This window comes from Cnephaeus nilssonii (assembly GCF_951640355.1).
Source record: "Cnephaeus nilssonii genome assembly, chromosome: 12".
NCBI classification, from domain to species: Eukaryota; Metazoa; Chordata; class Mammalia; order Chiroptera; family Vespertilionidae; genus Cnephaeus; species Cnephaeus nilssonii.
In genome coordinates this window covers 51,821,192-51,835,909 of record NC_137083.1, presented here as the reverse complement: position 1 = coordinate 51,835,909, position 14,718 = coordinate 51,821,192, and the positions used below count along the sequence as shown (strand labels likewise).

The 14,718-nt window shown below is 42.5% G+C and overlaps 1 protein-coding gene across 1 annotated transcript in view; it reads left to right on the top strand.

Moving 5' to 3' along the window:
• Positions 1-14,718, top strand: part of MGAM2 (maltase-glucoamylase 2 (putative)) — a gene marked incomplete at both ends in the record, with an annotated part of 78,794 nt that overhangs the window by 37,242 nt on the left and 26,834 nt on the right. The window contains 9 exon segments of the mRNA XM_079785474.1: positions 2,248-2,403; positions 3,874-4,029; positions 5,208-5,474; positions 6,788-6,942; positions 7,944-8,112; positions 11,362-11,458; positions 11,972-12,084; positions 12,755-12,880; positions 14,447-14,575. Coding sequence (XP_079641600.1) covers positions 2,248-2,403; positions 3,874-4,029; positions 5,208-5,474; positions 6,788-6,942; positions 7,944-8,112; positions 11,362-11,458; positions 11,972-12,084; positions 12,755-12,880; positions 14,447-14,575 — 1,368 coding nt within the window.

Below are 14,718 nucleotides of genomic sequence, written 5' to 3'. Positions count from 1 at the left end.
AAGAGTGCAATTGCTGGGTTCTACAATAAGTGCATGTTTAGTTTTACAAGAAACTGCCAAACTGTTTTTCTTTCTTTTTAAAAAAAATTTCTTTATTGATTAAGGTATCACATATTTGTCCTCATCCCCCCATTCCCATCCCAAACCCCTCCCCACGCATGCCCCCACCCCCCTGTTGTCCATGACCACTGGTTAGGCTTATATGCATGCATACAAATCCTTTGGTTGATCTCTCCCCCTTCCCCCTACCCTCCCTTATCTTCCCTCTGAGGTTTGACAGTCTGATCCATGCTTCTCTGTCTCCGGGTCTGTTTTTGTTCATCAGTTTATGTCCAAACTGTTTTTCAAAGTGGTTGAACCATTTTAGATTTCTAGCAGCAGTGTATAAATCACCCAGTTTCTATGCATCATAACCAGCATTTGATGTTATGATTTCATTCTGATGAGGTGGTAGTGATGTCTCATTGTGGTTTCGATTGGTTTCTGATGTCTAAAGATGTTGACTATCTTTTTTGTGCCTGTTTGCCATTTGTATATTCTCATAGGTGAAATGTCTACCTATTTATTTTGCCCATTTTCTATTTAGATTATTTGCCTTATTTTCCTATTTAGTTTTGAAAGGTTATATATATATATATATATACATATATATATATATATATATATATATATATATATATATTCTAGAAACCAGTTCTTTGTTGGATTTATGGTTTTTAAATATTTTCTTTCAGTCTGTAGATGTCTCTCTTCATCCTCAAAGTCTTTCACAGAGCAAACATTTTTTATTTTTATAGGCCTAACTTATCTTTTTGTTCTTTTGTGGATCATGCTTTTTGGTGTCTAGTATAATAATTCTTCCTAGCCCTAGATCTTGAATATTATCTGCGGGGGCCTGATGCGGCAGGGGCCAAACATGGCGGGGATCTCCCTTTTCCGCATCCCGTGCAGAAAGAGAGATGAACGAACCGGTTCTAAGTGGAGGTGGCCAGGGATTGAGAAATATTAGAAATAAAGAGAGGAGAGAGAGATTTGAAAGCTGGGGCTGGGTGGATCTTTCTGTGCCTGGCTGAGGCCACAGAACGGATCCAGACTGCAAAGCTGAGGCTTTATTTATACTCAGGGACAAACAAGGCAATTAACAATGTTCTTGTAAGTTTCACTTGTTTTGGCAGCACTTGCTGCCCCTCCCACAGCCCACTAGCTACCCAGGAAAGATCTAGGGATCAGTTATAGGATCAGGCTTAATTATGCTGGGAGGGGTCTGCCCTCCAAAGGAACTTGTTTGTGATCCTGCCACAGATCAGTCCGAGGCTTAACCCTATAACTGCTTCCTACATTATCTCCTAAACTTTATATTTTTATGCATATATATATATATATATATATATATATATATATATATATATATAATTTTTACATTAGATGTGACATTTAGGTATTTAGGTTGAGGTTCAACTTTTTGCCTATGTACATCCAGTTAGCCCAGCACCATCTGTTGAAAGGCTATTCTTTTTCCATTGTGTTGCTCTTGCACCTTTGCAGAAATCAGTTGGGCATATTTGTGGGATGCCTAGTCTTTCTAAACATCAAATTGTTCCTTTCCCGCCGCCCCCCTTAGTCTTCAGCTCCACTTTCTTTGTCATAGCTCAACTTTGTCACTTTTGAACTGTGGTTCTCTAAATAAGATATCTAATTTCTCTGGGCTTCACTCTCTTCCTCTGAAAAAGTTGAGATAATTAAAGCTTCAACCTCATAGTTTGCTGTGAGACTTGATTGAGATAATATATGTAAAATGTTTAGTACAGTGCCCGGCACATAGTAAGCATTTATGCAATTAAGTTATTATCAGCATTATAATTAAAATGCAAAGAAAAATCATGTGGACACTATTTTGTGTGTATGTGTAGGTCTACACCTTTGTGTGTCAAAGGGTCTCTTTCTTTTTGTTTTCTTTGTTGGTATCCATCACATTTGCTTGAAAAATCCATGATGTCAGGAACATATTTTCTGAATAATGGAATCAATAAATAACCAGAGAACCAAAGCAAGCATAAAATATTACTAGAGACTTAGGATTGTTAAATGTCTGGGTTAACATCTTTCTTGGGGAACATTATCAGACACTATCTAGAACCTCAGAGATAAAGGATATAACAGATCTCAGAAAGAAAGATGTTGAGTGGCATTTGGGCACAGTTAGAATGTGATATACTTGGTCTCTAAACTGACTTTTTCTTTTTTCAGAACCATCTACAAGCAAAAATAACAAATAATAATTATACGGACCCTGACAACCTCAGGTTTACAGATATCATAATCTTGGGAATGGACAAAGAACCTACTAATTTTACTGATAATGATACTGCCATTTCAAACATTAGCTACAATGCGTCAACGAAGGTGGGCAATTGTTCAATCCTGCCATCCTGCTGGGCCCGTGCTGGAAGCTGACAGCCCTGAGATTCCGACAGCCAGCTCTCTCTCGCTCTATTGAGTTTGGAGGGGCACAGAGACACTGGCATGCTTGGAAATCAACCACACCCTAGGGAGGATACAGATGGAGAAACATGTGCTCACTAAACACGAACCCCTGAACTTTGTCCCAGTGGGACTCTGAAAAAGACAGTCATTTCAGTGAGACTCTGGAAGAAGGCAGTTCTTCTCTGGGCAAATTTAAAACTAGACATTCTGATCCCACATGTAATGCAGTTCCATACATTATTATTCACACTATATTATTTGATACATTGGCCTCATTCTGGAAGGTATTTACACACTCACCCTCTCATTGAGTTAAAGACCCCCTTTGAGACACAGCTGATATTTTTCTTAGTGTTTTAAGCAATTTTCATATCATTATTGAAAATGAGAGTTAAATAAAACAGCAGGGGTAATAAGTTTTATCCTTGTTTAAAACTATATTTATATTGATTTTAGAGAGGAAAGGAGAAAGAGAGAAAGATAGAAACATTGAATTGGCTGCCTCCTGCATGCCCCACATTGGGGATCCGGGCACCGGGAATTGAACTGTGACCTCCTGGTTCATAGGTTGATGCTCAACTATTGAGCCAAGCTGGTTGGGTGGTTTTGTCTTTATTGAATGAGTCCTTTACATGGTAATCTCAGACAAAAGATTCCAATTATTAGTTGAGTATTTCAAGTGCTGGGGAATTCCCTATTTCATAGGGAGACCTCCTTCCATTTAGACAACACATATACCCAAGGATAGGAGTTTGAGTTCTAAAGTTAGGCTGAATGGGATCCCAATCCTAGCTCTACCATCCCTTAGCTGTAAGATCTTGGGCAAAGCATTAAACCTCTGTGAACATCAGTTTTCTATTTTGTGAAATGGAGATAGCCATATTTTTTACAGCATAGGATTGCTTTATAGCATTAATAGAGGGAATGCATATAAAGTAGTTATCACAGAGCCTGGTCCATATACATGTTCAATAAAACTTAGCTATTGTTATAATTGCCATCATTATTAAAATATACAGGCATTACTCCCAGAAGGCAATTGCCCAGCAATGACCGCCCTCCCTGTGATTAGTACTCCTTGACATGATGGAAGTCTTTCCCATTCAGTATTCTATAGTGACTTGAGGTGAGAAGGGTTGGGAATGAGCCAAGTGCATTTTCCTGGCAGGGAGGTCAAAAGTCCCAGAGGAGAAACAATAATATTCCAACTATCCCATGACAAAGTGGTATTGGATGAAGGCTATCTTATGGCAAAGTGACGTTAGATGAAGGATATCACATGGCAAAGTGGGATTGGATGAAAGGCTTCCCAACCACCAGGGAAGGACGTTATCCGGGTGTCTCTATCTCTCCTCATTTGTCACTGTGGCCTCCTTTCTCGTTCCTCAGGTGGTGAAAATCACTGATCTCAAGGGACTGGTACTGGGACAAGAATTCTCCATTAGGTGGAATCTTTTGGTCAGTGACATAGAGAAGTTCAACTGCTACCCTGAGGAGCCCACTGTCTCCGAGGAGAAGTGCAAGCATCGGGGGTGCCTTTGGGAGGTAAGGATGAGGAGCAGATTACCGCAGTGAGCAGGAAGTTGTAAAAACTGACCCAGGAGTGATTAGGCACCTAGAAACATTTTCCAAACATTGCTGGGTTGAATGGGAATCATTCTTCAGAAAGAAAACAATACTGTGCCAACAGATGCACTGTTTTGTCAGTGCGGAGTGGCAGGCAATCAGTATTTTCCTCAGATATCCTGAATGAGAAGAAACTCATTGCTACCCTGGCTCTCCCTTTTCTCTAACCTTCTTATTTAAAACCCCACTTTTAATGTTAACATAACAACAATACATTGTGCATTGAGTATTTTAAGTGATTTTTAAAATAAATTAGGGTTCAGGCAGGAAGGTAAGGTATGAGTCTTCCTCTCCATTTGAAAAATAGAGAGAATGAAAGCCAAAGAAAGAGAAAATAAGTGATTTCCTTAATGTCACAATGGGGGCAACTATCCCATGGCAAAGTGGTATAGTTTGGGGACCTTGGGAGAAGAACCCTGCCTTAGGATTCCAGTCTCCAGATCAAGCTACCTGCTGACCTGACCCTTCACTACTCACCTGTTACAAACATACAGGTGTCCCCCAAAAATGTATACACACTTTGAATAATTATTAATTCCAATGGGTTAAATCTGAAAAGAAGGAAACATTGGAATGAATAATTATTCTAAGTCTATATATATTTTTTGGGACACCCTATATCATTTCAGTGTTTTGAGAGCTGAAGTTCCAAATCAAGGTGTTAGCAGGGTTGGATCCTTTTGAGGGCTGTGAGGGACAATTGGTTCCATGTTTCTCTCCTAACTTCTGGTGGTTTCCTGGCAATCATTGGTGTTCCTTGGCTTATAAAAATGTCACCCCAATTTCTGCCCTCATCTTTACATGGTGTTCTTTCCCTGGCACATATCTATCTCTGTGTCTAAATTTCCCTATTTAATAAGGACACCAGGTAATATTGGATTAGGCCCACCCTAATGACCTCATTTAACTAGGTCATCTGCAAAGATCCTATATCCAAATAAGGTACCAGGTATTAGGACTTAACATCTTTTGGGGAGAACATGATTGAACCCATAATAATGGGCACAGTGTCAGAGACTTAGTCTGTGTTAATCAACTTTTTTAGAAATCAGATTGTAGTGTTGGAGGCTGACTGAGAATTCCTCCTCTCATTGCAGAACACAGTTGTTCCTGGTGTGCCCACCTGTTTCTATGACACCATCCCTAAGTATGCTGCCAGTAATATTCAGTATTTGCCCACTGGCATCACCACAGACCTTACCCACCTCACGGTCCCTGAGTCAGCGCGAGCAGCAGCACCATCACCAAGGAGCGCACAACCTCCACCTGCAGCAGCAGCCAATACCTCTGACCCTCTCTCTGCAGAGATCAGCTCCCTTAGGCTCAGCGTGATCTACCACACAGAAAGCATGCTGCAGTTCAAGGTAATGTCTGTGTTGCAGATTCTGGTCCTCAGCACGGAGTTCTTGTGAGATGGAAATTACTGAAACATCTTTTAGTCCAAATCCCTCATTTTAGAGTTGAGGATGCTGAAGTCCAGAGAGGTAAAGGCCAGAAAGTCAGGAGATAGTAGAGTCAGGTGTGGCCTTAGATCCACCAGGGTTGTCCATGTCCTATAGTGAAGGGTTCTCTAAGTCAGAAAGATCCTCAAAGGATCACTCCTTAGCCCTGAGAACAATGTATCTGCTTTTTGGTAAACTCATATGGGTGCCATTGACTTATTTCCAACATTACAATTATTTCTCCAGCAGTTGATACTTCAACTTAACATGCATCAGAATCACTTGTAGCCCTTGTTAAAAGACATTGCTGGGCCTCATACCCAGGGTTTCCAAGAATTTGTATTTCTAATGAATTCCCAATTGATGCTGGCGCTGCAAATTAAGAGACCACACTTTGAGAATCACCACTCTGCTAAAATAGAAATATGATGTGAGCCACATATGTTTTCTAGTAACCATATTTAAAAAAATGTATTGAAAAAATTAGGTGAAATGGATGTTAATAGCATTTTATTTTACCAAGGTGCTCAAATGTTATCAGTTCATCATGTAATCCAAATACAATTATTGAGATACTTTAGAATATTATGGTCAGATTAAATCTTCAAATTTTGGTGTGTATTTTGCATTTATAGTGAGTTTCAGCTCAGACTAGCACATTTCAAGGCTTAACGGCCACACATGGTTAGTGAGTACCACCTTGGACAGCTCACTCTAGATATTGCTTTTCACATTTCAATGTTGGGCGAATCACCACAGCAACCCTGTTAGGTTGGTAGAAACGAGTGGTTTGTACAAAGGACAATCTTAGGATTGAAAAAGCTGAACAGCAACTGGAAGCTCAACTAGTAAGAAGATCTCATAGTTCATTTGAAAACTAAGTTCTCTAATTTCTAACATACATACACATGCTCACAAATAGTCTTACACAGTTATGTACACATACTGTTCACATACCGCACTCATAAACACACAGGCACACGTTCTGTCTATGAGATTCTATACCCTTAAATTACAAATTCCTTAGAGGTAGTGCCCTCCCTGGCTTTGATGGGTATTGTTGAGGGTTTTTTTTTCCAGTTCAGAATCTGTGTTGAGCACAGCAGGTGGGTAAGCCTCACATCTATTTGCTTTGGGATATTTGATGCTTCCTGATGGGAACTGAATTTTGAGCTGGTATGAGAGGTTTTAGGTTTGATATTCCATCAGAAAGTCTCCTTCTTTCTCATTGTCAGATCTATGATCCCACTAATAAAAGGTACGAGGTCCCAGTGCCTCTGAACACCCCTTCCTCTCCTGTTGGCTCACCTGAAAACCGCCTGTATGATGTCAGGATTCAAAGCAATCCTTTTGGGATCCAGATTCAACGAAAAAACTCCAGCACTGTGATGTAAGCACTATTTATTCGGTCCTCATTAGAGTGGTTCTAGATCTAATTACAGGTTCTAATGAATGTAAGTGAAATGTTAACCTTCAACACTCTACGTGTGTGTTTGTGTTTGTTTGTTTTTAGACAAAGAGGATATCTATCCCCCCTCCCACTTCAATGGGGATTTCATTTCTTATTAGTCATTAGCTCAGCAAGAACAATTAATCAAAGGCTTAAAAATACTAAGTGTTGCTTGATTTCAGAAAAAGAAAAATACATATTTTACTCATTATTCTTGTTAAATAGAACAGAAAAACTCTATATGCCTCATTAATAAATAATAACAGAAGAGCCAGGAGAGAGGGGCAAGTGGTGGTAAGGAGAGAGAAATGGTGTCTTGCAGTTTTCACTGCTATTGACACTATAGACTTAAAGCTTTTTCACAATGTTAAGCATGAAAGGAATTGCAACCTCTCATCCCTGACCTGCTGCTGAATGGCATGAACTGCAGGTCTGGATTTGCCTGGGACTGAAGCCCCCCATCCTATTAGAAGCTGTCAACCTGTATGTGCACATGTGGACAGCCTTCGGCTCTCTTTGACTATGTGTCTTATTTTCTGTCTGTTGGCTTCTTTGTAAGAAGTTCTTTGGCCAATCCAGAAAAGTCATTCTGAGTTTCACACTTTTCTATTGGAAAACTTGCTCAGACCTTATTCATTGGTTCAGGCTGATGTACCAGGCCACAAGAACTAGAAATAAAGAGATGAGTGAGACTCTTAAGGGCTAATTAATCGGAAAAGGAGTTGCCAGTCTTGCAATCCACAGAATAAAAATGCAAACACAGAGCTGTGGTAGTGAGTCATGGCCATTCTTATGACCTGGGTCATATCACAGTATTTGAACCTGGATCCAGGTGTGCAATCATTCAGGAGGCTTCTGAATCAACTAGACATCCAAACTGTATTCCCTGTTTGCTCCGGCCTGTGATCAGCTCCGCTCAAAGGTATGCCTCTGTGTTGCAGTTGGGATTCTCAGCTCCCGGGCTTCACCTTCAATGACATGTTCCTTTCCATTTCTACTCGCCTCCCCTCTGAGAACATCTATGGCTTTGGGGAAACTGAGCACACAACTTTCAGAAGAAACATTAACTGGAACACATGGGGAATATTTGCTCGAGATGAGCCACCAGGGGTAAGCACAGAATAATAATATTATCCTTCAGTTGCTCTCTGTGTAAATTTATTTTAATCCACATATGTACCCTATTCATCAACTTCAGCTTATGTTGATAAATTCTGCTCTCAAATGAAATAGGCCACATGTTATATAATGTCCTTCTGTCCCTAAGTGTCTTTTAATCTTTTAGAAAATATATATAGGGTGGGGCAAAAGTAGGTTTACAGGTGGGTTATATGTAAAATAATACAATAATTAATAAATAACTAGAGGCCCGGTGCACGAAATTCGTGCACGGAGGGGGGTTGTCCCTCAGCCCAGCCTGTACCCTCTCCAATCTGGGACCCCTCAAGGGATGTCCGACTGCCTTGAGGGCAGTCGGACATCCCTCTCACAATCCAGGACTGCTGGCTCCCAACTGCTTGCCTGCCTGCCTTCCTGATTGCTCCTAACCGCTTCTGCCTGCCAGCCTGATCACCCCCTAACCACTCTGCTGCCGGCCTGTTTGCCCCCAACTTCCCTCCTCTGCCAGCCTGGTTACCCCTAACTGCCCTCTCCTGCAGGGTTGATCACCTCCAACTGCCCTCCCTTGCAGGCCTGGTCCTTCTCAACTGCCCTCCCTTGCAGGCCGGGTGCCTCCCAACTGCCCTCTCCTGCTGGCCATCTTGTGGTTGCCATCTTGTGTCCACATGGGGGCAGGATCTTTTACCACATGGGGGCAGCTATATTGTGTGTTGCAGTGATGATCAATCTGCATAGTACTCTTTTATTAGATAGGATGACATTTCTTTTTTTTCTTTTTTTTATCCTCACCTGAGTATATGTTTCCATTGACTTTTAGAGAATGTGAAAGAGAAAGGGAAAGACAGAGAGAAACATCAAAGTGAGAGGAATACTTAGATTGCTTGCCTCCTTCCTGAGCCCTGACCTGGGCCCCAGCCAAGGAGGAGCCTGCAACTTAGGTACATGCCCTTGATCAGAATCTAACCTGGACTCTGCGGTTGGCAAACCTAGACATTATCCACTGAGCCAAACCGTGTAGGGCAGGTTATGACATTTCTTAGCCCTCCAGCAGCGGACCTTCATTTTTTTCTCCAGGAGTGTGGTGGAAAAGCCCTAGATCACTTTTTTGGATTCTTAAACCCAAGTTACTAAGAATATTACCAGTGGCATACAGGGAGCTTAGCCAATGAGTGGTCAGAAAAGGTATTTCCTCTGTAGTTCACACCTATCTCCTGTGATCTCCGGCTCCACCCCTGCCAAGGCCTAAAGCCTCCAGCCCTGGGCAGGGACCCCCAGCTGGCTCTGATCGCCCTGCTCTACCCCCAGCCAAGGCTGCAAGCCTCTGTTTGAGGCTCGGGCCCTGGGCAGGGACCCCCAGCTGGTTCCAATTGCCCACAGACACCCACAGCTGGCTCTATCGCCCGGCTCCACCCACGGCCAAGGCTGCAAGCCTCTAGGCTTGGGCTCTGGGCAGGGACCCCCAGCTGGCTCCGATCGCCCACAGGGGACCCCAGCTTGCTCTGATTGCCAGGCTCCGCCCCAGCGGCCAAGGCCGCAAGCCTCTGGCTGAGGCTTGGGCCCTGGGCAGGGAACCCCAGCTGGCTCCAATCACCTGCAGGGACCCCCAGCTGGCTCCGCTCATGGGCTTCACCCCCAGCCAAAGCCTAAAGCCTCTGGCAGAGGCTTGGGCTCTGGGCAGGGACCCCCAGCTGGCTCCGATCACCCTCAGGGGACCCCAGCTGGCTCTGATCGCCAGGCTCCGATCACCAGGCTCCGCCCCAACGGCCAAGGCTGCAAGCCTCTGGCCAAGGCTTGGGCTCTGGGCAGGACCCCCAGCTGGCTCTGATCTCCCCGCTCCACCCCCATCCAATGCCGCAAGCCTCTGTTTGAGGCTCGGCCCCTGGGCAGGGACCCCCAGATGGCTCTATCCCCCGCTCCATCCAAGGCCAAGGCCTCAAGCTTCTGTTTGAGGCTTGGGCCCTGGTCAGGGACCCCCAGCTGGCTCCAATCACCGCAGGGGACCCCAGCTGGTTCCAGTGGCCCAGCTCCACCCCCAGCCAATGCCGCAAGCCTCTGGCTGAGGCTCGGGCCCTGGACAGGGACCCCCAGCTGGCTCCGATCACCTGCAGGGGACCCCAGCTGGCTCTGATCACCTGTGGGAGACCCCTGCTGGCTCTGATATTCCCCTCTGATCTTCGGCTCCAATATTCCAGTTCCAACAACTGCTCTCCGAGGCTGCAGCCATCTTGGTTAGGTGTATTTGCATATTCCCTTTCTGATTGGCCAGTGGGCGTGACCAGTGGGCGTGGCTTGTGAGTGTAGCAGAGTGATGATTTGCATATTACTGTTTTATAGATAGGATAATATAAGTGTAAACTGTGTTTACATGCTCACAACTATAAATCTACTTTTGCCCCACTCATGTGTGTGTGTATGTATGTAATATATATATGTACATATATATATTATTCATACACACATAAATTCCATGTGGACTATGAATTTTATTTATTTCATAAATTTTTATTTAATATACTCTATGTGTCAGACATGCATAGAATAAGACACTGTCTTATTTAATAAAACACTGTCTTTATCCTCTAGAGGCTTGTAGACTAATGAGAGAGCTGCAGAAATAATGATAACAATGCAGTCAGTGCTATCTTATAATTATCTATATATGTAAAAGCCCAGTGACTGAACGGCAGAATGGCTGGAACGACCGGATGCTATGACAGACACTGCGGTGGCCAACTGGCCCCAATCCGATCCAGGCCCCAATTGGCCCCTGAACCTCCTGAAGCCCCTCCCCCAGGCTGGCCTCACCCCCGATTGGGCCCCCCACCCCGATCAGGAACAGGGCTGGCTGGCCAACTGCCCATGGCCCCTCTCCCCAACAGGCCGGCCCCCCCATTGGCCCCAATGGGGGGCTGGCTGGTCAACCTCCTGGGGTCCCTCCCCCCAGCCGGCCAGCCCCCCAATAGGCCTCGATCACCGGCCAGGCTGATAGACCCCACCCATCCTCGAATTCGTGCACTGAGCCTCTAGTGTAATAATAAACAAGGAGGGTATGGAGGGGGATGGCACTTAGCTTTTTACTTGGGGTGGAAGGAAGGGTCAAGGGAGGTTTCATAAAGGACATGACATTGTGCTAAATCTTCAGTATTGAGTAGGAGTTGGCTGTTTGGATTATAAGGTGGACAGAATTTCTTGGATTTTTCTCTTTTTGTTACTCATCTACTCCTCCTATGACTCTCCCAGGACAAGAAGAATTCCTATGGTGTCCACCCCTACTACATGGGACTGGAGGAGGATGGCAATGCTCATGGAGTGCTTCTGCTAAACAGTAATGCCATGGGTAAGATAAAGACAATTTTCCTGCAACCACTTTATCAGAATCTGGAATATCAATAGAAATAAGGAAGTTCAATGGCTAGGGAAATGGGACACATAACCCGACCTTTCATTTATTCATTTATCCATGATTTATTAAAATCTCTAGGCCAGGCATTGGGAGTAAAATTTTGACTAAACATGGTCGCTACTTTGGTATAGTCTTGTTTGACTGTGCCACTTTAATTACCTTTCACAGAATGTTATAAAAGGTTGAGATTGAGATTATGTTTGGGGTACCTGAAAATCCATCTCTGATTCCACAGCATGAAAGAAGACTTTCCAGGGGGAGGTGGGCACTAAAGGAAGAGAGTGAAAATAGCAAATATTAGGGCAGAGTCCATATCTGGGTAATTTGTAGTTCTCAAGATGCTCCTCATGTTTGTCTGTGCGTGTGTGTGCGTGTGCGCGTGTGCATGTGTGTGTGTGTGTGTGTGTGTGTGTGTGTGTGTGTATGTTTTGTTTTGTTTTTTAACAGATGTGACATTCCAGCCTACTCCTGCCCTAACATACCGCACCACAGGAGGGATTTTGGACTTTTATGTAGTTTTGGGGCCAACTCCCGAGCTTGTAACTCAGCAATACACGGAGGTCAGAATTCATTGTATTCATTAATTAACCATCCAAGGCTTACTGGATATTGCACATTCTTAGCACTGAGAAAGGCCAATTTTATTTTTTAATAGAGGCCTCATGCATGAAATTCATGCACTGGAAGGGTCCCTAGCGGCTGCTGACTCCCTCCCTCCCCACCTGGCTCCCTGCCGCTGCCACCACCACTGCTGGCTGGGGCCTCCCTACCTTCCCCCAGACAGCCCCACCCCCTGGTCGAACTCCCAGACAACGCCCAGTCAAGGGGACAATTTCCATACTATGCTTTTATTATATAGGATGGCCCTTGAGTATCCCTACTACATTATCACTATCTTTTCTGAGAGTAGGGTTTTAATGTTAAGGGATATTGATATCCCATATGTCTCTTAATTATATGCTATAAAACCTTTCTAAGAATCTCTAATTAGTAATAACCACTGAATTTTCAGGTTTCTTAGAGTGGAAGCTCTAGAATATAGAGACTTTCTATCATTCTGCATCCCCATTATTGTTCCACATTTATTTGACTTCCTTATTTTTCTTGAATGAGACCTCTTAGATCAGACAGGCAGTAAGTAGAAGTGCTGAAGTTGCTTCAAGCATAAGCCAACAATCTTTTTTTCACTCTAAGAATCTACTTGGATTCATTTTTCTTTTTTTATTCTAGTTGATTGGTCGGCCAGCAATGATTTCATACTGGGCCTTGGGATTCCAGCTGAGTCGCTATGGATACCAGAATGATACTGAAATCTCCAATTTGTATGATGAAATGGTGGAAGCCCAGATTCCCTATGTATGAAGCCTTCACCCTGCCTGTGGTTTAATTAGTTATGGGAATTTATAGCAAATTATGAATTTAAAACATCTTCATAGACATTACTGATGACTACTTCAGTACAAAGAAAATGTAACTATGGAGCTAATCTTATGTGGAAACATTGATTTTTAAACTTATGTCATGGTACCCTTTTTAAATCAAGTGTTCAAAATTGAGGGGCATACATTCATCAGAAGTTAGCAGAAGATATTGTTACTTACTACCTCTTGCCAGAAATATCTTATAGTAGCCATGGTTAGTCTTAAGCCATGACTTTGGAGACTTCTAAGAGAGAATCATATCAAGATTATGACAATTTTAGGAGACTATACTGTGATTGTTTTTGGAGAGGGTGGATATAAAGTGACAATATGAAAAAAAAGGAGTTAAATTCAAGCCTTCACTTTGACTTAAATACAAATACTCATATATGGATTTCCCACAATGAAACGTAGCCCCTAGAATTGTAGTCAATTACTGTCAACAAACAGAATTCCACACATAGCATGCTCATTCTCTCTTATAATAGTCAAATTCTCATTACACATTTTCTTTCTCTGCTTTTAACTCACCTCCTGAGATTTGGAGGACAATTAATGATTAGAAGATGAGAATAAATTATTACAATGTCCTCATCAAAGATAATTTGAAACATTCACCCAGACTTATTTTTTCTTTTCCGATACTATTATGCTATATATTACTAAATATAAATTAGAAAAGATAGGAAAATGAAAAGATGAAAAAATTCCATAGATTTATCTTGCCAATGCAACCAATGTTAATAATATGTTGGTTCATTCTATTCTAAGTTTTGGCTTATGCATAAATCTCTGCTCCCTCAAACAAGTTTTACCTAGAGTTTTAAGACAATACAGGTGATTATCAGTTTTAGGCTAAAGAGAAATATCTCTTGTTTCAACTGAATATTAACCACATAGGCATCATTCAACAATCTTGAATTGGGTACATTTCATGTGCAGAAACCTAGGTTGGTTGGCATTGTATTGAGAAAAGGGAAGACAAGGTTTTCATCTCAAAGATAATCCAGACAATTGGGGATGGTGGAAATAGTATATTTTAGAATGCTATAAAATAATGTAGTTCTTAAATGTGAATAAATTCAGTCAGGTTTACTGGAGGAAAAAAGGGAAAACAGGTATACAATCTTTTTTGTTTCTCAGGGAAGTCTGCTTTCTACTCTTGAACATTTAACTAGCACTTTTTTTGATAAGCTCACCATGTTTGAGATTTGAAGAGTGGATAGACATGAATTGAGGCAAGGAAAAGGGAAAGAATTCCAGTGTGTATGTGTGGGAGCGGTAGAAGCAGAAGGAATGGGAACAGGTGATCTGTATGCAAGAATCAGATAGCAAATTTAATCAGCAGAATTGACAAGTGGGTGTAGGGGAGTAATGAGGTAAATTTGGAGGGACTTGGACTGAGGTCTACAAGCATCAGACCTGGAGCCTGGCAGAACAGTATGTGTGCCCTGAGGTTACTGTTGCAGGACCCCCAACACCTTGCTTGCCCTTCCTGTAGGATGTTCAGCATGTAGACATCGATTACATGGACCGGAAGCTGGACTTCACCCTCAGCACCAGATTTCAAAACCTTAGTCTGCTGATGGAGCGAATGAAGAAAAATGGCATGAGATTTGTCCTCGTTCTGGTAGGTACTTACAAATATTAAATCTCATTTTTTGTGTTCATGTTTTAAAAATAGCACCATTGAAGGAAATGAGATAAAGAGTATAGGACAATTCCCTGTACATTTTTTGCCTGTGGATCTATAATTAGTTTTTTAAGTTTGAA